The sequence below is a fragment of the Sesamum indicum genome, linkage group LG8, assembly GCF_026168435.1.
Source record: "Sesamum indicum cultivar Baizhima isolate 11 linkage group LG8, ASM2616843v1, whole genome shotgun sequence".
NCBI lineage: Eukaryota > Viridiplantae > Streptophyta > Magnoliopsida > Lamiales > Pedaliaceae > Sesamum > Sesamum indicum.
In genome coordinates this window covers 18,350,976-18,377,793 of record NC_142664.1, presented here as the reverse complement: position 1 = coordinate 18,377,793, position 26,818 = coordinate 18,350,976, and the positions used below count along the sequence as shown (strand labels likewise).

The 26,818-nt window shown below is 36.3% G+C and overlaps 4 protein-coding genes across 4 annotated transcripts; all 4 read left to right on the top strand.

Annotated features, from left to right (window-relative positions):
* Positions 1-1,340, top strand: LOC105168006 (uncharacterized). The gene has a single exon (XM_020695746.2). The coding sequence runs from the start codon at positions 122-124 to the stop codon at positions 1,148-1,150; it is 1,029 nt and encodes a 342-aa protein (XP_020551405.2). The 5' UTR covers positions 1-121; the 3' UTR covers positions 1,151-1,340.
* Positions 1,341-4,089: 2,749 nt separating this feature from the next.
* On the top strand, positions 4,090-7,280 carry LOC105168005 (plant UBX domain-containing protein 4). The gene is made up of 4 exons (XM_011087906.3): positions 4,090-4,337; positions 5,482-5,770; positions 6,091-6,186; positions 6,762-7,280. The coding sequence occupies exons 1-4, from the start codon at positions 4,198-4,200 to the stop codon at positions 7,140-7,142; spliced, it is 906 nt and encodes a 301-aa protein (XP_011086208.1). The 5' UTR covers positions 4,090-4,197; the 3' UTR covers positions 7,143-7,280.
* Positions 7,281-17,269: 9,989 nt separating this feature from the next.
* LOC105168004 (homeobox protein SBH1) lies at positions 17,270-21,558 on the top strand. The gene is made up of 4 exons (XM_011087905.3): positions 17,270-18,182; positions 18,538-18,781; positions 20,758-21,002; positions 21,180-21,558. Exons 1-4 carry the CDS (start codon positions 17,799-17,801, stop codon positions 21,381-21,383), a joined length of 1,077 nt encoding a protein of 358 aa, XP_011086207.1. The 5' UTR covers positions 17,270-17,798; the 3' UTR covers positions 21,384-21,558.
* Positions 21,559-22,417: 859 nt separating this feature from the next.
* On the top strand, positions 22,418-25,182 carry LOC105168002 (chromatin remodeling protein EBS). The gene is made up of 5 exons (XM_011087904.3): positions 22,418-22,805; positions 23,335-23,677; positions 23,794-23,862; positions 24,390-24,516; positions 24,885-25,182. Exons 1-5 carry the CDS (start codon positions 22,733-22,735, stop codon positions 24,909-24,911), a joined length of 639 nt encoding a protein of 212 aa, XP_011086206.1. The 5' UTR covers positions 22,418-22,732; the 3' UTR covers positions 24,912-25,182.
* Positions 25,183-26,818: the final 1,636 nt, after the last annotated feature.

The window sequence follows — 26,818 nt, the reverse complement described above, 5'->3', positions numbered from 1 at the left end:
TATTGCATGTACATGGTATTGTTTGTTTGTAGGGTCTCTCTCATCATCTTTATCTCCAAACTCAAATCCTCTTCTCCTCTCTAAATATTGAAAACTGCTGCTGCTTCATTCAGTTTCAAGAATGGAAGACCCACAACCCCTTCCTCAAATTCTTTCACCATGTAGCAGTGGGAGAAGGAGAAGCAGTGCCGACTCCAGCTCCCCCGAATTCGAGTTCTGGATGGTCCGAAACCCCTCTTTCCCTCAGCCTAATCTCCTCTCCGCCGACGAGCTCTTCTCCGACGGCGTCCTCCTCCCCCTCCACCACCTCCTCCACGTCTCCAATGAGCTTCCGCCGCCGCCGCCGCAAGACTCCCAAGCACCCGGGTCGGACCAAGTTACGGAGCCCGAATCTATAAGCGTTGAATTCGGGTATCAGGCAGCCAGTTCCACCGCGTTGTCTACTTCGAAGCGTTGGAGGTATATTTTCAAGAAAAGTGATAAGAAAGTCTTAGAATCATCCGTCAGCGCTAGTGCAGATGATCATACTACTTCCAAGGAGAAGGATATTACTAGAGTTAAAGACAAGAAGCGAGATCAGAAGAAGAATGGTGGAGGCGCCGCTACGAGTAATTTGGTGAGTGCGGCGGAGCTCAACATAAATATATGGCCTTTCTCGAGGAGTAGATCCGCCGGGAATGGCGGAACTCGGCCGAGATGGGCCGCGGCCACTCGGAAAGCTAGTAGTGCGCCATGCTCCCGGAGTAACTCCACTGGCGAGTCAAAGTCTAGGAAGTGGCCTAACAGCCCAAGCAGAGCAGGAGTTCACTTGGGAAGAAGCAGTCCAGTTTGGCAGGTCCGCCGAGGAAACGGCGGCGTTGGGCGGAGCCCAGAGACCGTTGCAAGAAATTCTGAAAAGGGTGCCAGAAAAGAATCTGGAACTGAGGGTCGCAGGAAAACACCGGCAGCCTCGTCCGGAGGCGGAGGTCCAAAAGCTAGGGTGTTAAGTTTGAATGTTCCTATGTGTATTGGCTACCGGCATAATATGAGCTGTAGGAATGATGAGAACAGTGCATTCGCGGCTGACGGCGGCAGAGGCGCCACCGGGGAAGGGGTACGTAAAAGTAATTTATTTAACATCAGGAGCCTATTTACCAAGAAAGCTTATTAATCAGTATTTAGGTTGCTAATTACCAGCAGGAAACTTTTGTTATTTAGTTGAAATTATTAATTAAAAAAACCGTACGATGTAATTAATTAGGTACATGTAGAAACTTTCCGACACGACGAGCTAATGCTTTGTTGTAGTTTCTTTGATACTTCCATTTTTGCATCTTCAATTATATATTTCTGTTCCTCAATTTCTGCTATATATCATTTTTCTTTCTTTAATTTCCAGAAACCAAGAAAAAGAACAATACATTCTTATTCAAATCAGGCTCTATCACACAAAATCAAACAACAACTGTATTACACTTGTCGTATAACTAGTTTAAATTTAACTAAATTCGATTTCAATTAGAATTTTCCGTACTAAAGAGTCCATCAATCTATTTGTGAGACCGCTCACCACCCCTTCTTTTTTTAATAACAAGGTCTGGTGAAATTTTATTGAAATGATAAGATTGAGATGTAATAATTCAAAGCTTCGGAGTTCAATATGAAGTAGAATACACGTTTACTTGTTTAATAGTTTATATGTTCTTCTTCAAGTTTTATTTATTTATTTTTTTTGTATTCAAAATTATATCAACTTTTTAAATTACTTTAATATATTAATTATAATAAATTGTATCTAACAAAAAAATATAAGTAATAGTAGAGAATACTTAGTGTAATGGTGAGTGATGATATATAATTGGTGACAGGCAATGAAAAATTAAATATAATGTGGTAAATCTGTTATTACATGGATGAGAATAACTGAAATGTCATGAAACAAAAAAAAAAGGAAAAATTATAGTTTGTGGTTGGGTTGTGGTACGACATCGTACCATTCATTAACATTGATGGAGATGCTAAGTTTGGGGTGAGACGCAAGCGATACAATGGTGTGTGCAGGGTGCAGTTAATAATGCATGAAAATGTGGCGTCAACAACAACATTAGAGAACATACGATCTGTTGTTTGATCGGTGATGTTGAGGTCTTATAATTAAAAAATTGTAAACTTGAATATTATAATAGTAGGTTGAATGTTTTATCGATATAGATGTATTTTTTTTTAAAAAAATAAAACAATATTATAGAAGAGACATAACTGAGTCTGAGACTCAGTCACATGATGAGGAAAGCCTAACCTGAACCGTGTCTGCTGCTGCTGCGGAGTTTATTACATCATGCCCTTATGTTCTGGGTGGATGCCATCCAGATTCCAGAATCCTGCAAACTGCATGGAAATAGGCATTGGGCTCTTCCACAAGACAACAAGAAGTACAAACCGCATTCGCTTCGGCCTCGTTCATACAAAGTTCTTTCTAGTGGGCCGTTCACAACGTTTTTAAGTTTATGAGTTCTCATCCTAACAACATCATCTCGTTCTATTTTAATAGTAGATGTCTGTCTATTTTAATAGTATATGATTGTTATAGTTATCGATTATTATTAAATATAAATAACTATATCGATAATTGTAATCATTTTATTCAATAAATAATAATTTATTATTTTCACTTCAAAAAATAATGTAAAAAATCAAATCAATATTTCTATTCTTTTAAAATCGAGATGTATATTTGTGTGTGTCTATATATATATATATATATATATATTTGAAAAAACATAAATCAAAACTAAATTAGTATGAATGTAGATTCATATTCTAGTTTTTATTCTCAAATTAAATTTTATTTTGAACTATTTTTTATTGAAATTTTATATGATCGGAATTCATTTGAATTTTTGGTCAGCTCAAATCACCCCATTAAAAAGTTGTAGCAGAATTTTAGCACTATGTTGATTATCACTAGACTAACGCGAAACATAATGTTTTGAATGAATCGATTAAAATATTTATATCATAAATTTTAATTAATAATTAATGGCAATAATTATTATTATAATAGATTAATAATTATTATTAAAATAAATCAATATTCACCTGTTAATGAGACTTGAGCACATAATTTTTTATTTAAGGACAATTACACTCTCATCCCTTGAGATTTTGTGTAGTTATACGTAAACCTTATGTGATTTGAAAAATTACATCTAGTACCCTTAAAGTTTCTTTTCATCTAACAAGTTAGTCCATCTGTTAGTCAAAATTCACTAAATTTGTTAATATTAACAGAAAAATTGAATGCTAATTGATATATACTCTCGACTGATTTATTACTTTCTTATTGTAGGTCAAATAATTTCTTTCAGAGTAAACTGTTCTTATAACGGTAAAGATATATCTCCTCATATACATTGACGTGTGAAGGCGTATGAGGGTAATTCGGTCATAAAAAAATTTATTTGATCTGCAATAAGTTAGTAAATATAGATTTTTTTTGTAATTTCTTTTATTAATATTAGCAAATTCGTGATTTTTTACTAACAAAAGGACTAATTTGATAGATGAAGCAAACTCTATGGGTACTAGATGTATTTTCTCAAATCATAAGAGATATATATGTAATTACACCAAAACTTTGTAGAATGGAGTGTAATTATCCCTTTTATTTCTAAAGCTTCAATTTTATTAATTAAATTAGACCTGATTACGTTACAAAGTATAATTGAGCGTGCAGATATAAATGTTATTTTATTTATGGGTGAATAACAATTTATCCCCCTATGATATTAAAAGTAAGCACATTACCCCCTATAAAAAAAAAATATAACAATTATCCCTTATACTTGTTAAAATGAAGCAATCAATTTACCTCATTATACACGGAGGTAAATTTCTTCATTTTAAAAATTAAAATTTTAAATTATTGTATTTTAAAAAATATAGAAAAATAAATTATTATTTATTTTTTCATAAGAGATAATTTGCTCGTTTTTAATATGGATTGATTGGAATTTTTTTCTTTTTTTATTTATTAATCTATTAGCCCATATTGAAAATCGACTCCTAATTATATCAACAGATTTCCCGAAAATATAAATACGGGTTGGGAATAATTCTCAATAGATTGGGATAAATAACCCCAAAAAGGCACCCAATTTCAACTTGTACTCAATTTTCTGAAATTCCAAATCTCACAGCCAAGCAAGAATCCAGAAGATGTCGTCCCGCGATAAGAAACCCTCGAGCAGCCGAGCCGGCGGCATACGGACCCTCTCGGACTTGAACCGCCCGTCTGGACACGATTCCGACAGCGATTCCGATGGACCCCAGGAGTACTACACCGGCGGCGAAAAGAGGTCCTTTTTATTGATTTACTTAGTTTCCTCTCCGAAATCAAATTCCTAGACTATTAAGATTTCGTTTTCTTGAATTCGACTCAAATATTTGGGCAACTTCGATTGGCTTGTGCTGTTTTGTTAATTATATATCGGTTCTGGATGTGGCGGTGGGGTGTCGGCATCTTGATTTAGCACCGCTGTCGTTTAGATGGGTAGAGGTAAACCCTGATATGGGTTCATGAGGACTAAATTGTGGGTCGTTTATTTTTATTTGGTTTAGGTTTCCTATTGGGTTCGGGGAGGGGGAGAGGCTTTCGTCGATTATTGTTGATAGTACCTTGTTAGGGTTTATTTGTAGAATTGACATGTGCATTTCTAATTCTGATTGACTGCTCTATGATCTTCATTCAACTTGTGGCTGATCTCGGGCGACAATTCGTCCATGTTTATAGCTGTCTGTGCCCTTTTAGGTATTATTGCTACTTACTAGTAAATAGCAACTTATAATTTTGAAATATGGAACTCTCTGTTTTCTCTTACTTAGCTGCAATAAAAATTGTAAGAGAGCACATTGTATTTTGTCTGTATATTGTGTTGAAGTTACGATTGCTTGTTGTGATACGGCATAGGACTACTTAGCATGAAATGTTGGCAAGCCACGTAATATGAGTCTGTCCTATCTTTTCATTTTGTTTGTCATTTAGTCCAAAACTTGTATTTTTAAGCACTTACAACAGCTGTGTGTTTACAAGATGAAAATATACATCACTAAGCAGCTTATTTCTTTAATCGCTGACCTTTTTGTGTTGGAGTTATGATTAGGCAAGTGCACTTTCCTTTCTTTAGAATCTGGAAGTTTGTTAAAGGTGTGTGTCTTCTAGAAGTATGATGTGTTAGCATTCGACCAATTTTCATTTTCTTGGGCCCATTTAATCAATTTTCATGGTTAAATTGTTGTAATTGCATGAAACAAATCCTGCTTGATATATGATTGACCGACTTAGGATGTAGCTTGTTGTGCTTTGGAATTGCTGATCCAGGCATTTTACTGTTTACGCTGTATACTCCCTTATCACTATTTCTGTCTTGTTCTGATGAACACTTCTCCTAATATGCAATACTTTATGATTTATTTTCTGACTATTTATTTTCACACTCTCAGCGGTATGCTTGTCCAAGATCCATCAAAGGGTAACGATGTGGATGCAATTTTTGATCAAGCCAGACAGTTGGGTGCTGTGCAAGGGCCCTTGGAAAGCCTTCAGCCAGCTTCAAGCTCAAGAAGCTTCACTGGGACGGGAAGATTACTTTCGGGAGAAACTGTGCCAACTGCTGCTCCTCAGCCACCTGAGTCAGTTGTGCACAACATCGTTTTCTGGAGAAATGGTTTCACTGTTGATGATGGACCATTGAGGAGGTTGGATGATCCTGAAAATGCTCCTTTTCTGGAGGTAACAGGCAATTGAAGAAGGAAAAAAAAAACAGTGAAGAAAGTTTCAAAGAGAAAAGAGACAAATAAGATTATTGTTATGCTTAAGCTGTGCTGCTCATGGCAGCTCTATTTCAAAATCTCTCTTTTAGTTAATTTTGATTCTTGACTTGTACTAATTTATTGTGTTTCCTCATGTGGCAACTAGAAAACTGGTTTTATTGACTGCAGTGACATTGAATATCCATTTCTGTCATTAAGCTACTTATGTCCAGATTCTGGTGGGAAATTTTGGAGTGCTATGTTATGTAATTGATGATATATTATTTTCTTTTGCTGCAGAGCATAAAAAAATCTGAGTGCCCTAAAGAGCTGCAACCTGCAGATAGGAGAACTGCTGTTCATGTCAACCTCGTAAGGAGGGATGAGAATTACCCTGTAAGTTCATCATGCTGAATTTGTCTCTATGTTTCTTCGTCTTTGCAATTTCTGTAGGGTCAAACATCTGGGTTTTTTCTTTGCTCCACTTCCTCCAGGTGGATACTTTCAGGTGCTTTTAACATAACTTACAGTGGAACAAAGGGGAAATATAAATAAAAATAAATAAATAAAATTGTGCATTGTTTGAAACTTCCCAAGGAATCCTTGTTAGGCATGCGCATGGCATAAATCTAAAATTTACCATTGCTTTTATATTGATTGGGGGACAATAATAATATTTAGATTTTATATAAATTATCAATATGCATTTAGATGGATGAATGTGCTAAAATAAAAACTGAATTTTTCAAATGTTTTCTTGTAAAACAATCAATTCGTACCATGTGCATGCCTACAGAAGATGTCTGGAGAAGTAGTTAAGCTTTATAGATGTCTACAGACCGCATACATGAAAAATTCTTCAAGACTGCCCTACAAGGCCAACTAAGAGTTGGGGGTGCTGTACTGGCTTTTTTCTTGATTTAACAAACATCAGAAATTAATTTACAATATTCTTCTTGTGCTACTTGCAGGAACCACAGGTACGTCGTGCTGCATTTCAAGGTGTGGGCAGAACTCTAGGGAGTAGCTCTCCAGCTGAATCGGTTCCTGAGACAACTGCTGCTGCTCCCCTCCACAGTGCTCCATCCCCTTCAGCAGGTCTTGTTGTGGATAGGTCACTGCCGTCCACTTCAATTCAACTTAGGCTAGCAGATGGAACCCGTATGGTTGCCCACTTCAACTACCACCACACAATAGCCGATATTCGTTCCTTCATTGATGCATCTAGGCCTGATGGGTCGAGAACATATCAATTACAGACTGTCGGATTTCCTCCCAAGGTCCTCACTGGTTACAGCCAGACAATTGAACAAGCAGGATTGTTGAATTCTGTGGTGGTTCAGAAACTCTAAACAGCTTTTTATTCTCTACTGTTAACTCCGTGCTGCTCCTTATCTCCAAAACTTGTTGAATTCATGTGTTCGTGGAAGATAACTTTATACATTTGAACTAAATGCATATAAAAAGTACTTGAATGGCTTCTGTTTGAACTCATGTGCTGTCAAGTTTGCAGCAGACAGTGTACCGTCTTTGGAGATGGCATTTCTGCTGATGTACCCATAACCTCTGTCGACGTGGTTCTTCATTTAGCATTATAAGCTTTTCCTTTTAAAACTTAATCATGCGTTGTCAGCAGTTTGGATACTTGAATGAAGCAGTAGAGGTAGTCTGTTGGAACTCAGGAGAAGTCGGGCAGCGACGGTTCAACCAATCTACCCATTGTTCAATACTAAGGAATTTGTGTTAGGTCGAGTCCATAACCTGGGTGAGTGGTGGTTCCAACAGAACCGTTTGGAAGATAGACATCATGAGACCATTCATACACCAGGGGACATAAGCTAAACTGCATTACAACACGATCAGATTATCTGATTCTGTCTCCACCTCGTCTACCTCACTAGATAATCAACCCTACTTTTTGTACCGACCAATTCTCTATAATTTTTTCAAATTCACTCAAACCCTTGCCTTAATTAGTGTTAGTGCATGTGGATGCATGGGCCACTCAAGACTTTTGCTTGCAATCCCCATCATCTCTCTCGTGTACACACACACACACACATGCTGTGTTAGTGATTAAAAGAAGAAGAAAATCAAAGAATAATATAGTATAGTGAAGTGAAGCATCCAATCTAGACAAACAGTTATTCTCCATTCATAGTGGCATGGATTAGACGAGGAAAAGCAATATGCTGTCGGCCAAAAGTTATACTCTCGCTTGTAGCTATTCTGAAGATATTTCTCTTCTTACATAAGGTTGGGCCGACAGACATGGGAGGATCCCTCCATCTATATTCACTCCAATTGACCAAGAATTGATGTTGTGCCCAATATCCCTATTAAAACCAAAAACTAAAAGAAACAGCCACTGCATAGTGGAGTTTTGTATTTTAGGAGTCTTTTCATGTAGAAATGATGCCATGGATTGATTATTGGGCCTCTCTTTTCACTTGCCTGTGTTAAAGATGAGCTGCATAATGCAAAATCCAACCAAAAAAAAAAAAAAGATGTAGAATTGGAGAATTAAGAGAGGTTTTCTTCTATTTCGTAAAATGTTGGAGTACCATGTTTTCTTTCCTTAATATCATAAAAATCAAGTTGGATCAAGTTCAAAGTTATTACATGCGAAAAGTGTAATATATTTGTTATGAGATTATTATACTTTAAAAAAATAATCAATTACAATAACATCTATAATGTGAATGATTTAGTACAGTAGTCGTATCTGATTCACTTTTCTTATTTATTTCATTCAATTAGATGTCTTGATTTCACTTAATACTTATAACCCTAAACTCTAATTAACAAATACCTTATGTTATAATGGAATTTAATTTCTTAATCACAAATCGGCGAACAACAACAAGATGAATCAAAGAGAAATCAGGAGAGAGAGAGAGAGATAGATAGATAGATGTTTGGGAGCCATGTCTAATAAGTCTCATCAAACATAACTAATTAATGCAAGAAAAGTGAGTGGGATGAATGGGCCACAAAAGTTGTCTGTAATTATTAATGCATACATATGAATTAAGTGCTTTATTACTTATTGCAAGACTGAGGACAAAAAAGCAGACAGTGAGGAACCCTATCATGATCACTGCTGCCCCAAAAGAGTTCACTATATATGATAAGCCTTTCAATTTTGTTGCTTAATTATGACCGGAAACCTCTACAATTTTACAAGATGTATAGCAATAAGACTATACTGAACCTGACACCCCCCAAGTAAGTAAGCATGGTGTCAAAAGGGCTTCTGCTTTCTTGTAATCTTTGACTCATTGGAGACTAACTATTAATCCAAGCTTAACTCAAAAAGTTGGACTATTGATCCTGGTGCTCCTGGACCAGCAATCCCAGGAGATCTTGCCTTCTCATGTGATGAAGGGATGTGATTTCTTGAGAGAGTGGCTATTCTTAGGAGTCATCTTGATTGACAGACAGACATCATGTGCTAGCTAGAGAGCAAGAGTTTTCAAAGGAAATAAAATATCAAAAATATGTATGCTAATTATGCATATATGAGTACGTACTCCAACAATTTTTATCTCTCTTAAATTGTTATTCTCCTTTTCTTTTTCAAATCAACATAGATTTCCTGGTTTTTAATGGCTTGTTTTTTAATAATAAGTTACTAAGTGATTATTTAAACACCCAATATCTCAAAATTTTGGAGGAGTAAATGATTTTTGTAAAATTGCAAGAATTTGAAACTCTGTCTCAATATTTGGGCAGTTTGATGGTGTTGATATGTTGCATGATAGGGGAGGGTAGTGGTGATGGACAAGACTTAAAGCTTAAAACAACTGAGAAAAAGGTATGTTGGAAGAACCCTAGCTACCATGCAACCTACACTACTACTTTCCTATACTATTCTAATAACAATTATGACTGACTCACTACCTACCTACCTATACAATAATTCAGATTCACTTATATTATCAATAACAATTAGGTGTAATTATCAATCTGCTTTCTTTTTGTTTTTCTTTTTTCACAAGTGTGTTATATACGTAATAATTGGGAGGGGAGCATAGATCTGTCCTTTCATGAATCAACCCTAATCCTCCTCCTTGCTCCAAAACCTAGCTAACCTTTGAGTCTCTGTCTCAGATTCAGACACCCCCAAATTCCTACTGCCTCAACTCTGATGATGCAGGATTGCAGGTGCTTCACTTTACATCTACCACTGCTCCTACTACAAGCATTACTACATTTAGTTTTCCTTTCTCAAACTTATATGTATATATCCAATGGAGTGTGTTAATAAAATTTGTATTAACTCGTGTTCATATCATATAATTTATTTAAATTATTTAATAAATAATATATATATATATATAAATAGAGACTTTTGAATTATCTATATGAAAATATTTTTCAAAAATGTTGAGAATTCTACCATAATATTTGAATTAGTTTTTTGAGTGTTTTGTAGAGATAAAGAGAGAAAAACAAAGATAAATAATCGTGTATTAGAGATAATATGTATGTTTGGATTTATTTTTGAAAATAATTTAAAATAAGTATTATATGTTTAAAGACAAAAATTACTACTCATTTTCAAATCATATTTTTTTTTATATATATTTATGTATATGTGTGTGTTTATGCTAAAACAATTAAAAATACCTAAATAAGGTGGGGTATGTTTTGATTTGTTTCAAAAATAATTTGAAAATGAAAACAAACATAGTGTACCTTGTTTGGAATCATTTTCGGTTCGTTTTGAAAACTTTAAGATAAACATAGATGACAAAGGGTTTGATTCGGAACTATTTTTGAAAATATCAATCAACAAACACATTTTCTATTTTGAGAAATACGAATACATTAACGTGAATGGATCAAGCTTATCTAAGATGTGATTACGCAAAAAATACCATAAAATTTTAAGTCTTTAACTAAACATTCCAATAAATCGGGTTTACGATTTTCTACGAGTGGTATCGAGTTTGAATTTGGATGGGTGTGTGATCCTAATGAGTGTGCATAAAAGCGAGACATCCATCGCAAGGGTAATTTGAAATGTCTCTTCAAATGCAGTAAAAGTAAAAAAACATTTATTCGTTTATTACAATATTGACATTTGTACGCCCTAATACATAATAAATACTTCACCGATATGATATATTTTGATTCATACAAAGTAAGTACACAATTGGACAGAATATGTCGAGACAGAAACACAACTGAAGATGTTCAGTTGTATTCATTCATTGTCATAGGATAAGAGGGAAAAGAGATTCCTTGACTCTCTCTCTCTATAATGTTGTAGTAATTTGTGAGGAAGGAAGAGTGAAAATTTATTGTAATAGACAGAAGGGACATTTTGGGCTGCCCCACAAATCATCACCTTTATATATACTTCCTCATGTAATTGCTGTCTTCTCTTTTTTTCAACAGTTTACACTCGACATTTAGTACTATCAATCTTTTGAACAAGTACTGTATCAGTTAAAATAAGCCAAAAGGTTCATTTTCAACAAAGTTTTCTGAGAAAAATATCGTGCTCAAATTAAAAATTGGCCGCAGTCAAATTTGAATTAATTTTATAGTAATATATGTATTATTATAAAAAAATAATTATCTTTACATTATAAATCGTTATGACCTAATAAAGCCTATGTCAAATCAACAATATCTATCACAATCGAACAAAAACGATACAAAAATTTAAAAACTTGACCATGATTAAATTCACATTCGTCTTGATGATCAAAATATTTATTATATTTGAGCTGTACTAGTCGTTGTGCAGCCATAATTAATATTTTTTTACATTAATTGTTGAAAAATTCTGATGAGGTCCTTACTATTTTTAAGGTCAAGAGAAAAAGTTACCATAAATATTAAATACTGGGTCGTTATTGTTCTTGGTGTACGTAAAAATCTAGCAAAACCCATCTATTCATTTATAGTAGATAATCTTAATATTGATATGTTGGTTTTTTGGTCAGAAAATGTGAGACTGCAGAGTTAAGGATTGAAGGGCAACAGGATGATTACACAGTGTATATTTTTGCCTGTGTAAATTGGAATGAGACAATTCATATGTGATTATTTGCTGTGAGAGCATCTTTAATTAATGTAGATAAGATGGACAACATTAATTTTTCACAAACCACAAAAACAAATGAATAGTATGTTTTTATCATATTTGTCTGTATTAGATCCTGTTGGAGGTTGCCCCATGTTTTATAAAACGACTTGATATTTAACTTTATTTGAACTGCACACGGCTCGAGCAGAAACCTTGGAGTAAAGCCATGTTAATTACTTACATTAATAGAGTTATAGTTTGCAATGGATTGATTTTTTCAGGCAGAAATGCAATGGGTAAACTCGGATCTGGAGTTGTTCAAACCTCAAACTCAGACCATCAAATTTGTAAAAACTATGAGCCATATTTTTTGTAATAAAATGTCCAAACGCACTAATTTCATTAATTTGAAGCCTCAAGACTTGTTGCATTTGTTGTGGTGTTCTATTGATTCACATGAATGGGTTAATGTCTTTTAGTTATAAAATAAGGTAAATTACAATGACCTATTATGAGGTTTGACATAATTATAAGTATTCTTTTATTTTTTGAAAATTACAAATACCCATCTAATATTTGATGAAATTATGTAATTTTTGGATGGAGGTATGAAATTGTCAACATTGCCCTTACTGTATTTTTTTAAAATTAAAAATTTATAAAAAAATCGAAAATGGGATGGATAAATTTTTTTTAAAAATTATAAAAAAAATTATCCACTTAGTCCATAAAAAAATATTTTTTAATAAACAAATAAAATTATAATTTTTAGTCCACAAGAGCATTTTAGTCAGTTTACCATAAAAATGAATGAAAACCTAATGGATTAAGCTAATTGTTATACGGCCGTTAAAATCATGAGGGTTTTGTAATTTTTCAAACAATAAGAGGGTATTCGTAATTAAGTCAAACCTTAGGGAATGTTGTTGTAATATACCCTAATATACATATATATATATATATATATTTGCATGATCCAATTTTTAAATACCAATATAAATTCGTCAAATGAACATTAATCATCACTATTATAGTTGATATGGATCCACCCATTTATTGCGAAAATTATTGAATTTCCATAGAAAATTTCGGAAAATGGTCTTGCACATTAAGGATCCACACTGTTTTTGCATGCTTAATCCTGTCTGACCAGACCTGATGATATCATAAAATTGCTCAATGCACCATAAATCCATGACATGCAATCTTTTATATAATGTGATTGGTTCAAATGAATCAAATTCACAATTCTCTTGAAATATTAAATGTCAAGCACGTAATTATATTGCTCAAATGAATTGCATTTGTCCTCGAATCAATGTTATTAGACTCAGATATTAAAGGGTTATAATTGAAACTTACCTAGTGTTTTCCTTATATTTGCAGATTGAGGAGAATAGGTCATGTAAGAAGTGGACATTTGTAAGCAATTTACTTACACTGCATAGGTACTATAAAAAAAAGGATTAAATGCAATTTTCGTTCTCTAACTATAGCCCAATCCCATTTTAGTCCTTTATCTATTTAGGGTTTGAATTTGGTCCTCTATGTAATTAAATTGCTCAATTTTAGTCCTATTTTGACTGGAAAAAAACCAAGGCCGCCGGAAATTTACACGTGGCTCCTACGTAGACATTTAAATTGGGGCTGCGATCTCATTGGTTGAGATTTAATGACTTGGTAATTTTCGCATTTTAAAAAAAAAAATTACATGGCCAAACACTCACCAAACGGCCATCGGACGGCGGCGCAACGGACAACGACAGCGAGAAGATGAAAATTGCAAGATCTTTGTACACAGTTGATGAAAAACGACGGGACTGGTCTCAAACAACTTGCAACGACAAGAGGAAGCGAACAGTGGTGGTCCGCGACCGTGGGTCGGCGTGACGACGGAGAAAACGGCGGCGAAATGTGGTTTCGCGGCGGACAACGATCGAGAGCTTCAAGTGGATGTATCTTTTCGCCTAGTTGATGAAAATTGGTGAAACTAGTACCATTAGAACCGCAATGAGCAGGCGAATCCAACGGTACCAGTCCGCGATTGTGGGTCGGCGTGACGGCAGAGAAAACGACAACGGAATGTGGTTTTGCGGCGGACAACAATCGAGAGCTTCAAGTGGATGTATCTTTTCGCCTAGTTGATAAAAATTGTTGGAAACTAGTACCATTAGAACCGCAATGAGCAAGCGAATCCAACGGAACCAGTCCGCGACCGTGGGTCGGCGTGACGGCGGAGAAATCGGCGGCGGAATATGGTTTCACGGCGGACGATGATCGAGAGCTTCAAGTGGATGTATCTTTTCGCCTAGTTGATGAAAATTGTTGAAACTAGTACCATTAGAACCGCAATGAGCAGATGAATCTAACGGTATGATTTGAGACCGTGGGTCGGCGTGACGGAGGAGAAAACAGTGGCAGAATGTGTTTTCGCGGCGGCCATGTAATTTTATTTTTTTTTAAATTCAAAAATTGCCAAGTCATTTAAATCTCAACCAATGAAATCTCAGCCCTAATTTAAATGTCCACGTAGGAGCCACGTGTAAATTTCCGGCGGCTTTGGTTTTTCCGGCTAAAATAGGACTAAAAGTGAGCAATTTAATTACATAGAGGACCAAATTCAAACCCTAAATAGATAAAGGACTAAAATGTGATTGGGCTATAGTTAGAGGATGAAAATTGCATTTAATCCTATAAAAAAATAATTGTATATGTACTTTGTTATATAATAATAGTGTAGATGTGAAATGACCTTATTGCAAATTTAACTTTAGTTCATTAACGTACATATGGGAGCAATGAGGGTAGTCAAAAAATTTTCCATGCTAAAATTTGGACAGAATAAACATTTTCAAGTCCTTGCCTGAGTATATTACTATTGCTGATAACTCAACCCAGAATACAGACTTGGGCCCATCATATCAAGTAAAAAACAATTTTTTTTTTTAAATTGAGCTAATTATCTAGCCTAATTCAAAAAAGCAAACTAGTCCGTAGAATATGCTAAGCTAATAATTTAATATGAAACATCAAAGTTGATTATAACCAAATAATTAAAAAGGGAAAAATGCAATTTTGATCCAATTTCTTAGGGGTAGTGGCACTTTTAGTCCATAATCATTCTAAAATATCGATTAAGGACAGTAATTTTCAAAAAGTATTAATTTTAGTCCAATTTGCCTTAATTTGATCGGAATTCATCAATTTGCCCTAATTAGGAATATTTCACTATGTGAATTTTGCCTGTATGGATTAAAATAATATGATTTTCTTACTTGGCAATAGTGACATGTTAAAATAAAACACATCACCATTGTTTGTCAAATCTCCCATTTTATTTTAAATTCATTTTATTCCTGCCACACCTCACTTACTGCAGCCTCCACCGTTGTCGACCGGTGCCTGAAAGTTTTTTCGGCGAGCTTCCGACCACGCGCATCACCCTCCGCCTCACCGTTAGCAGGCAACCTTAGCTCCACCACGCGTGCCCTCATTGGACAAAAGACACACCCCTAATCGCAACCAACAAGTTTCAATCTAACCCTAGATTTTTCTTTTTTTCTCGCCGTTGATTCACAGTCGTCTAAATGCCATTTTCTATCACACCACCACCAAAATACTCCCTAGCTCACGACGATTAGTTTGAGCCTATTCCCATCAATTACAACTACCAGATTGTTGTTTCACAGTTCATCTCCTCATTCGCGACCTAACCCTAGATACCCCTTTTTTTTGTTGTCAATTTGCCTCCATTTGAATGTCATTTTCTGTCACACCACCATCAAAATACTCCCCAGCTCATAGCAACCATTTTGAGTCTATACCCATCCATTTTGGTTATCAAATTGCTATTTTTTGGTTCATCTCCTCATTTGCTTTCACGCTATTGTCGTGCCTCTCTTTACCAATCGTTGCCGTCAGCCCTACTGATCCGCCTCGATCACGTTTGACCTTGATCAATGATCTCGACCTCCCACGTCACCGATTTAGATATGTTATCTGAAAACAAAACACAAAGCTAGTCGGGATCGTCCCGACGATGATACTCCGATGCTTAAATCAGATGCTGAGATCGAAGGTAAAATTCGGCGATCTAAAATATAAGTGCAGAGAGATAGTGTACCTTTTCTCAGTGTGGACTTAGAGTATTTATAGACAATGGAAGTTGGGTCCCACTTGCAGGACATGTATCAGCTCCATCTCACCCATGCAGTGACTAAGCTGCTTCTTCAATGGACACCTGTCCGATGAGTATTGCGGATCGGATTCGGGTCCCCTAGGCCCGATTTGGGACGTCATCAAACCACAATGTGTCACATGTGATCCTGTGACCTCACTCTGCGACCTCGTTTATGTTCTTTATCCGCCTCGACTTGCGATTTTCTATGCCACCAACCAACAACACCTTATTTTAATCTCCTTTTCCTTGTGACATCCTCATCACCTACCATTCTGCTGGACCACCACTTTATGTCCTCATGACGAGCATTCCTCCACGAGTTGTTTTGTCTCCGACCCTTCCTCTCCCGTAACCAATGCCTTCGTTTTCCATCGCTACCCCAGTCTCCCCTCACACGTAGGTGTTTTCCTCTTTTTTGACTAACAAGGTGAGTTGACAGGGGTGATGTTTCTTTTTTAAACAAATCACCTTGCCACGTAAGCATAAGCTAAAATATTAATTTCATCCATGTATGCCAAGTCGTCAAAATTTGGAGAAATCCCCAAAATAAGGAGGTTACGTGCGCATCATCACAAAATTTTGATAAAAATTAAAAAATTTTATTCTTAAATTAACAATGCTAAAAAATTACTGTCCCGATTTACTGCATTAAAATGCCCTGAACCAAAAATACTACCTTTCAAAACTAGATCAAAATTGCACTTTGCCAATTAAAAATTAGTAGGATTATTGAGATGATATTGGAATGGCGAAGATAGAGCAAGAAGTGGAGAATACAGTAGCAAAGAAGTGGAAGCGCGTAGGACAAAGAAATAGGTGAATAATAGCAATAGTGAGTTGGAGTAGAATATATATATTAGGAACAGGAGTTGTAATTCCGCGCCCCAAAACACAAACACAAACAGCCCATGTACACCATCCATCACCCATCATCCGTCACCATATAACACTTCACTAAACTACGCCTCGATTTGATCGTTCATCACTACTACGCTTTCTTTTTCTCTCTAGTTTGCCAGTAAGTAATGGCAGTGATTCAGTGGCAGTGCAAGAAAAGAAAGCGAGAGTTTTCATTGGGAAGGTAAAACTATAAGCTTTGCACCCCAAACAACTCTCTCTCTAACCTAACACATCTCAACTCAACATACCCCCCTCTTCTTGTATTATTATCCCTATTATTACAAATTAATGAACCCCTTCCATTCCATACATATATACGAACACACACACACACACACCCGACACACTACTCTCCCCCCCCCCCCCCCACCCCTGCAAACACCGCGTGCTCTCTGCAGATCTCTCTCTCTCTTTTCCTCACTGCGTTTCTTGCTTTCTTTTGTTGTCTGTTCAGAGAGAGAGAGAGAGAGAGTTAGTGCTTCTTGTTGTTAATAAGCAGAGAGAGAGAGAGAGAGGCACTTCCAAAGGCAAAAGATAAACCTGAACAGACTACTTTCTCAGACCCATAAATCCAAGAACAAACAACCCTTCATCAACTGACTACAGACTACCACTAACTACAACTATTTAGGATTTTCTGTAAAAAGGCTGAACCAGTAAGCACAAAACTCGGGAGGCCCCTGCTAGCTAGCCTACATTATTCATAAAGACCAAAAAGATTGCTTATGCGTGTGTACAACTGGAAAGAGAGTGAGAGACAGAGAGACAGAGACATGGTGAGTGAGTAGTGCATAAAGTTCAAGGGTTTATAGGGGAAACTGAAGGGGCACCAGCAGGAGAACAACAAGAGAAATTCAAACAGAGAAAGTTGGGCGAGAGAGAATAATGGAGGGGACTGGTGTTGGCTCAAGTAGCAATTCTTGTCTCATGGCTTTTGGAGAAAATAATAATAATGGGTTTTGTCCTATTATAATGATGCCTCCCATGGCTTCTTCTCACCCTAATCCCGACACTGCAAATACCCTATTTCTTCCTCTTCCTCTTCCCACCACTACTCATCAAAACCTAAATCGTGACAGCGCCGGCGGCGGTTCCTCTATGATGCTTGAACAACATCATGATAACCATAGCAACAATAATACGAGCACTGGATATTATTTCATGGAGAGTAGTAATGATGCTGCAGGCAGCCGCTCCTCCGCCAAGGCAAAGATCATGGCTCATCCTCACTACCACCGTCTCTTGGCTGCTTATGCTAATTGCCAAAAGGTAAAATTGGTCATGTCTACCTATCTTCACAGAGATAAGTAAACTTGAACCTTAAACTTTTCTCAACCTCGGATGAACTGAAAAATCAAAGTTGTACACATAGTTTCTCCGGGTGGCAGCACAATATTTTTTGAATATATAACTTGAGTGGTTTTAAAGGGTGTGCGCGTGAGATCGTGTGGATTTTTGTGAGAGAGGCTTCCCAAATCTGTTTTGTAGAACACCCGGCCAGAGTCAAGAAAGTAGTGTCAACTAACAAAAACCCTTGCAGAAAAGAGAGTGATGAGAGAGACAGTGATGACAGATTTCATTCAGATCATTATCTTTCTGGAACTGATGTGGACTTTTGAGACAGATAGGAGCGCCGCCTGAAGTGGTTGCGAAACTAGAGGAAGCCTGCGCCTCCGCCGCTGCGATGGGCCGCCACGGAACAAGCTCCGTCGGTGAAGATCCGGCGCTGGACCAATTCATGGAGGCCTACTGTGAAATGCTGGCAAAGTATGAACAAGAACTCTCAAAACCCTTCAAAGAAGCCATGCTTTTCCTCTCAAGAATTGAGTGCCAGTTTAAGGCCCTCAGTCTATCTTCATCTGGTTCTGGTGATAACCCCTCTTTTGTCTCGCTCTCTCTCTCTTCCACCCTTGCCTGTATTCATTCTCTTTTTATACTTGAACCAATGACATTTATTCTTCTCAGATCTTACTGTTTGGAGTTAGATTACTGCTTGATGTCGTGTGTTATAATTTGTAATGAATGCTTGCATGTGCATGTTTCCAAGAAAATGGTTTCTATTTTCTACAGAAAGAGTTGTGTTTTTCCAGATGCAGTTCCTCCATTGTTTAATGGCTTTCTCTTTCTTCCACATTTATATATTCTATGTTTACATGTTTTATTTTTTAGCTTTTAAAAAATAATTGTTGAACAATTCTTTAAGCTGTTTCTTTTGTTTCACTATTATCCGCGTGAATCATTTGAATGCAAGTTATCTAATTTAATACTCTAACCTAGGTTTACCATCCATACAACAGTGACTTCTATTCCGGCATTTGGTCTTCTGTCTTCCCATTTCTTCATCTGGAAATATTTTACAAAATTTAATTAGCTGTATCTGCATATATTTCTTATTCTTACACAATTGTCTAAATTTCAACAGTTCTTTTTCCAGTGTGATCGTATGATTTGATAGTACTAAACCCCTATTACAAATGTTTGAAGAAGGAAAAAGATGAAAGTAGTTTGACACCCTTCCCCCCTTTGGAAAATTGTTTCCATTTATCAAATCTCAAAAAGTAATTTCTTACAGTCAATGGAGGTGTTAATATTTGTGTGGAAAACTTGGTTTTAGAATTAAATGGGTCCAGAAAGACCTAATTTGATTATTGTGTTTCTCTGACGTTGATTTAATGTTTCCCAAATAATCCTTATTTTTTCTCTTTTTGGTGTTTGACATTAAGGCACAGTTGTTCTTGTACGTAGTTGTAATTATTCGGTCTAAGCTTTCATTCAAGAGTTGAATTTGTCATTTATTGGAAATGGTCTTAGTCAGAACTATCATGTGCTACCTTTGAAATTGATAATTGGATACTGAAGGCTGTCGTATTTCTAGTGATGCTTGATGAGCAGCTCAATGATTTTTCAGTCTGAGGGACACTCTGAATTGACATGCTAATCGATACGAGATCAAGATTTGGTGAAATCAGGCCATTATGTGTTGATTAATTTGTATAGATAATATACAGTTGAGTATAGGAGTTGATAATTCCGCCATACTTGTGTCATGCAATTCGAGAGGGAGGGCTTTTTTATATACACACAAAAGAATTTTAGTCTCAGAAATTGCACTTTAATTTAATTTGAAGGTGGAAGTCTGCTAATGCCTACATTATATTATGTTCATGCTGGTGGGAGTTGGGATATAACGACTTTGCTTCAAGCATGCATGATTTGCTTCGCATATATTTACTTCATACATGACCGCGTTGCCCTTCAGTTAACTGCAGAAGGCACCGTAATGTGTCTTGATGAATACATTGGTTCAAGAGATTTAGTCTATCTGGTTTGAAACCATTATTTTCTTTATCTACTTATGTTGTACCTTACTCTAGAATCTTGCTCTGATAAGTTGTTCCCCGCTCCCACCCATCCCCCCCCCCCAAAAAAAAAAAAGAAAAAAGAAAGTTTCCAGTTATTGAAAATTATTATATATGGTGTTGTACCATGACCGAAACTCCCAAGTACTTATTCAGGTAGAATGTCCCCTTTAGGATAACACACGAACTTTATTTTGGTATTAATATGTGTTGCAAAGGAGATAAAAAGTGCAAGCTCGAGGTTAATTTGATCTATTACGAGGGTGACTTTTACTTGTGATTTCTCACGAGTATGATGCTTAGCAGCAGCTACATGTAACATTTCGATTCAAATGTCAATTGTTGAAGTTTGTTTTCTCTATATATAATATTATTAACTACATAGTCGAATTTGATGTGTTTATAATGAGAGAGTGATGGCATCAACTCCCGAAAAGTAGATGACTTTACTAGGTGATATGATCTTTACATTCTCATTTTCACAGCTTGTGTCGACGCAATGGAGAGAAACGGTTCGTCCGAAGAAGAGATGGATGTGAATAATAGCTTCATCGACCCTCAGGCTGAAGACAGGGAACTGAAAGGCCAGCTTTTACGAAAGTACAGTGGATATTTGGGCAGCCTCAAGCAGGAATTCATGAAGAAAAGAAAGAAAGGGAAGCTGCCCAAAGAAGCCCGGCAGCAATTACTCGACTGGTGGAGCAGGCACTACAAATGGCCCTACCCATCGGTACGCACATAATCTTACAATCAATCTACTCAAAATACGCCTGAATTTCAAGACTCAGTATGGTTATAATCCTTATTAACATATGATGTAAATTTTATACACGTGGTATTTGTACGATACCGATGAAATAGGACCTGCAATAGAAAATCTAATCCGTTATTTCATGTGTGCTAACAGGAATCCCAGAAGCTGGCACTGGCTGAATCGACAGGTCTGGACCAGAAGCAAATAAACAACTGGTTCATCAACCAAAGAAAACGGCACTGGAAACCGTCGGACGACATGCAGTTTGTTGTGATGGATGCCACACACCCCCACTATTACATGGACAATGTTCTTGGCAATCCTTTTCCGATGGATATCTCGCCGGCGCTTCTTTAAATTAAAAGATTAAAAACTAGGAGTCGTAACTATGTGTGAGTATGCAAGTGAATTCCCTCCAACTGCCACTTGTGTGTCATATTGTTCTTACTTATGGGTCGGAATGTAAGCCACTGACTTCTATATTCAGACTATGCTAGTAATATATAACCTGCTGGCCTGGATTTATTTCTTAGTTAACTCATTTCATGTTAGTTTTCAGCTGTTCAACTCTCTTATTGTAAATTGATAACATAGAGGTGTTTGCAATAATTTTCGATTTCGTGATGGGAATAAGTTATAAAATATTGTTTAAGTTAAATAGTACCAAAAGTTTAAAAGTGTTTGAAAATAAAATTAAAATTTCAAAAAATTGAAGTTTGTGAATAAAAAATTGATAAAGAGTTGTGTATAATTTATTTAAAAAATTTAAAAATAAATGAAAATTGTTTTCAGTTTATTAATTTTGGGAATAAGTTGATAAATACTTAAAATCGTATTTACAAACACCCATTATATAAATTAGCTCATGTCTTTGTATAATGATAAGTAGTATTTGGGTGAATGTAAATTGTAATTACAAGTTGAGGGGTATATTTATTATATTAAAAAAATATGAAATATTAGTGTAATTAAACTCAATTTGAAAGGGTGTGGAGTATTTGATTAAGTAAAAATAGATTGTGTAGAGGGTGAGTAAGCCCTGGTTCGGGCCCATATACAGAAATATTGGGCTAGATTGGGTCAAGCTCTGAAACACTATTTAACTGCTATCTTTATTTAAATATCATTTCTTGTTTCATCTACTATATAATTTTATGTAAAAATAAATAAATAATATAATAATAGTAATTGCGTGATTAAATAAATTTAATTGAATTTTTATATTATAAATATATGAAAATTTAATTTAAATTATAAATTTGACAGTGAAGTGAGGGTGAGGTGTAAGAGGATGTCAACTCCTAATCACAGGATTAGCAGCGTTAATTAACGCATAAAACCTGGTTCAACATTCATAAACATGCTCCTAATTTCCAAATAAATAGCAGCCAGCCGAGCCAGAGCCTAGTCCACATGAGTACGAACGAAGCAGCTCTCTAGGGTTTGTTTTGCCGCAAATATTTACCCCAAAATAAATAGAATTCTAGGGTTTATAAACCCACGGTCTGCTTCTTCGGCAGCAGCTCCAACAATGTACCTTAATTTTCGGTACGTTTTTCCTTCGAGATTCATGATTTGACGGGAATCCTTCGTGGTTCATCTGTTGCGAGATACTGCTTTTGATCGTGTCGTCGAGGGGAGAGTTGCGGCTTCTCAAGTGCACTGGAGAAGATACTCTAGAGATTAGCAGATTTTCCCACTATTCAATGGCCAAGACAAGACCCGGTAAAAGAGACGTTGATTCTTACACCATTAGAGGCACCAACAAAGTTGTTAGAGGTATATGTTCCGAGAATTACGTGTAATGCTGTTTGTTGATTGTGAGGTTGGCTTGTTAAGGGTGAAGCCGTGAAATGGTTTTTGGTGCTTGGTTATTCATTTCGGTAGCAATGCACTGGCAGCTCCTTGTGCATGCATGTTTATGTATTACATTTCTTTTCTTTTCTTTTGGAATGGTAATGTAAAATAAAGAAAATGTTAGTTTAATTGTGGTAATAAAAAGGCTATACTGATCGTTTTAAAACTGTGCTATATGGATTTATGTTCCTTTGCGGCATGATGATTCATGATTGAAAAGTTACATGCATAAAAGTGGCTTTCGGCTCTAGGTACCATGTAAGCGCTAATTCTTCTTCCTTTTTTTAAGTGCGTGTGTTGGCAGTAACAAGCTTTCTTGGCTTTTTGCTACCTTATGTAAGTTTCTTTTTTTTATTAATTTTGGTGTTGATTCTTGTAATTATGGCTCTGCCCGAATCGCTCCATATGGATATTGGATTTCTTTTCTGATTGCGTCCATGTCGATTTGAAGCTGGAGATTGCGTCTTGATGCGTCCATCAGAGAGTGATTCAGCCCCTTATGTGGCACGCGTAGAGAAGATTGAGGCTGATAACCGTAACAATGTGAGAGTTCGTGTAAGGTGGTACTACAGGCCCGAGGAAGCAGTTGGAGGACGGAGACAGTTCCATGGAGCAAAGGAATTGTTTTTGTCAGATCACTATGACGTTCAGAGTGCTCATACCATTGAGGGAAAATGCACTGTTCACAGTTTCAAGAATTATACTAAGCTGGAGAATGTTGGTCCTGATGATTACTATTGTCGTTTTGAATATAAACCTGCCTCTGGAGCTTTCCTTCCAGATCGTGTGGCAGTGTGAGTACTGCTTAGATTTTGATTTTTCCTCTGGTGTCTTTTCGTAATAGCGTAAGTCTGTGACTTGGTATGTTCAAGAGATATTAAATGCTGTTCTTGTGATCACATGTTGAAAGGTATTGCAAATGCGAGATGCCCTATAATCCAGATGATCTCATGATACAATGTGACGAATGCAAAGACTGGTACATTACTTGCTCCCTGTCTCTAGTATTCTTTTTCCCTTCAAAATGTAGATAGCTCATAAAGTTCAGATGTTCTCTACAATCAGATGAATCTGGCTTTTGAGATTGTGGATATTGAGCGAGTAGGATGAAATTGTCCAGGAGTGTGATTCGATTGGGTTTCGATTAGGATTATCCACTAAGTGTGTTGATTGGTTTTGCTCAAATGAACTAATAACAGTATGCTGATATAATTGTTTGATTTTTTTTTCTCTCTCTCTCTTTAAATCATGCAAAAACAACTGTTTCTTCTGGTTAGAGAGAACTGAGCGAACTCTGACTCATGGTTTACTTCTTTTGATGGTTACTCAGACTCAGTTACATTTGACTGTATTTGTGCTTCACATTGCTATAAGATTGTTGTACCTTCGGTCTCCTGAACCAAACACATGGTTCGGGTGCCTTGCATAGCATAATCTGTCAATTCAAGAGGTAGACCTATAATATTGTGATATTGCCCTTTCTTGTGTTTGTATTGGTTTATGTAGGTATCATCCTGCTTGTGTAGATTTGACAATAGAACAGGCAAAACAGCTAGACCACTTTTTGTGCTCTGAACATGGATCTGATGAGGATGTAAAGAAGTCTCATAAAACCCCACTCACAAATGGGAAGGTAAAGCTAGCATGCTTGTTGTGCCTTCAAAAAGCTTTGCCCTTTTCATCTTGTCTTGTTCAATTTATTCTCACACGAACAATTCTCTACGTGGATTGTGCTTCCTGCTTGTTCTCTTTGTAGATACATGCCGTACAGTATAGGATCTCATAACTTCATCTTGTTACTTCTGTGATCCACGAGTCTTTGTAAAGAATTAGACACATTGCCCTTGTGCATGCTTGAATACCCTTTTGCATACCCATAGTATATCTACGAGGCATGTTTCACTATTTTTGCATGTAAAATATTTATTCTTTCAGCAATTTTATCCAAATTATCCCCATTACTTTGTGTATTGCTAAACAGAGGTCTTTATTTTCCTGCAGGCAGAGCCCAAGCGCCAGAAGAAGTAATCCAGCCATTCCTGAGGCTGTTATGCAGGAATGCTAAAATACTTGTATGTATGCTGCTGATATTTTGAGCATTGTACAGGGCAGAGAACTGGTCCTCTGCTTAGACTAGTGGCTCACTGTAATTAATGTCCTTAGCAAAGTCGATGCATGTGTATGCGACCTTGTAGGCCATGTATGGCAGAGAGACGAGTCAGTCAATTAACTTGCTCTGGAGGACATCTCAGCTATGTATTATTTGATCTGTTAATATTTTGAATGTGAAGTTTCTGCATTTCATTGCTCTTGCTAGGGTTAGTTCATTTACGTTGAGCAGGGTGAGCCTTTCCAGGTGTCGGTCATTTCCCATCAGATTGAAGTTAACGTGCATTTTGCACGTATGGATTGTGCCTTACGAAATGTATAAACTTAAGTTCACAGAATATTAATCAACTTGACGTGGAATCCAGTCCTTGCAAAGTGACTCTGGTATCTGTTCTGATTTCCTTGGATTCAGACCCGCCCCCCCCCCCCCCCCCCACCCACCCACCCAATATTGAGCTTTCTGATATCTTTCGAATCACGGGTCCGTAGAGCCGTAGAAGAGCGTTCTTGTAGCTATATCATTGGGAGGTAATTGAGGTAAAATTTTGTTCTCCTCTGATGTGAGACCTCAGTTGCAAGATTCTTCATGTATTTCTTTATTATTCTTGCAATAATCCCACCAAGTGAAGGTTATTTTAGTAATTTCACGCGAACAATTTATCTTAACTACTGTGAGTAAAAAAAGAATTAAGTAAAGCTGTTAACTGGTGATCCCAATATAGATTGGCACAACCTTTGAGTGGAGCACCTTTGGCGTGGGGAAGAAGTAAATAAATAAATATTGTATATAGAGATCTAAGAATAGAAGACTTGTTTTTAGCACTGCACCTTTAGTATTCAAAACTTTGCTAGTTTAGACGTCCTTTAGTATTCATCTTCACCTCAAGTTGTGCTCAAGGAGATCACCATCAGAGAGCAGTCGGCATTTTCATCTCCCGTGGTAAGCGCGCAACATGTTAAGACAGTCTGGTCTGGTACACAAAAGTCAGTCGTGTTACTGAATCGGACTGGAACCGTAAAGATTAAGGTTTCTATATAAATAGCTAAAAGTTGGGAACGATTCTGGGCTCTCATAACCATGATTTACAGATTTAGTTTCTTAAGTTTGTTTGCATACATTTGATTTACACCGTGAGTTGAAGTTGTTCAAATAATTTTTCAAACTCCTCGAATTCGAATGACTTTTTCCCCATAACGAAGCTCTTTTGCAAGTGCGGATTTGATCTTGCGATAAAAACACAAGGACTGGGGGAAATTGTATGGGTTACAACAAATCGAAATTTTTAAGTAAATTTTGGGATTGGAAGATTAAGGTTTGTGAAGAGAGAAGATTAGGATTTCTCGGGTAGCAAATTGAAAGAATGGTTGAGTGGCTGCTTTTCATCCCATTTCCCCCTTCTGACCTTTGCTCTTATTCCATTAGTTTCTGTTAGAAACTTGACCATATGGATCAAATGTGTGGAAAAAATAGATCATTCGAAGGACAAAATTTGTAAGTGGTGAAACATGAAAGACCAAAAGATTTCAGTAACAAAGTAGATAGACGAACAATGTGATTCTTCCGATAAAAGTTTGTTTCCAATGTAATAAGGGACAAGTATATCTCTCTATTTGAAATTTTATGTAATTACATGAAAAATTACATTCAGTATCCATAAGACCGTAACATTTAATTTCATTTAACAAATAAATCCATTCATTTTTGTTAATAAAACTCGCAATTTACTTGTTACAAAGTGATTGCAGGTCAAGTTAATATTTTCAAGCCAAATTATCCTTTTATATTTTCACCCATATAAGTGTAAATAACCTGTAATAAATCTGTA

Coding starts and splice junctions, on each gene's coding strand:
- LOC105168006 (XM_020695746.2), top strand. CDS start 122: ATGGAAGACCCACAACCCCTTCCTCAAATTCTTTCACCATGTAGCAGT.
- LOC105168002 (XM_011087904.3), top strand. CDS start 22,733: ATGGCCAAGACAAGACCCGGTAAAAGAGACGTTGATTCTTACACCATT. Junction 23,678..23,793: donor CTTCCAGATCGTGTGGCAGT/GTGAGTACTGCT, acceptor ACATGTTGAAAG/GTATTGCAAATGCGAGATGC. Junction 23,863..24,389: donor TGTGACGAATGCAAAGACTG/GTACATTACTTG, acceptor TGGTTTATGTAG/GTATCATCCTGCTTGTGTAG.
- LOC105168004 (XM_011087905.3), top strand. CDS start 17,799: ATGGAGGGGACTGGTGTTGGCTCAAGTAGCAATTCTTGTCTCATGGCT. Junction 18,782..20,757: donor TCTATCTTCATCTGGTTCTG/GTGATAACCCCT, acceptor TCATTTTCACAG/CTTGTGTCGACGCAATGGAG. Junction 21,003..21,179: donor ACAAATGGCCCTACCCATCG/GTACGCACATAA, acceptor GTGTGCTAACAG/GAATCCCAGAAGCTGGCACT.
- LOC105168005 (XM_011087906.3), top strand. CDS start 4,198: ATGTCGTCCCGCGATAAGAAACCCTCGAGCAGCCGAGCCGGCGGCATA. Junction 5,771..6,090: donor AAAATGCTCCTTTTCTGGAG/GTAACAGGCAAT, acceptor CTTTTGCTGCAG/AGCATAAAAAAATCTGAGTG. Junction 6,187..6,761: donor GGAGGGATGAGAATTACCCT/GTAAGTTCATCA, acceptor TGCTACTTGCAG/GAACCACAGGTACGTCGTGC.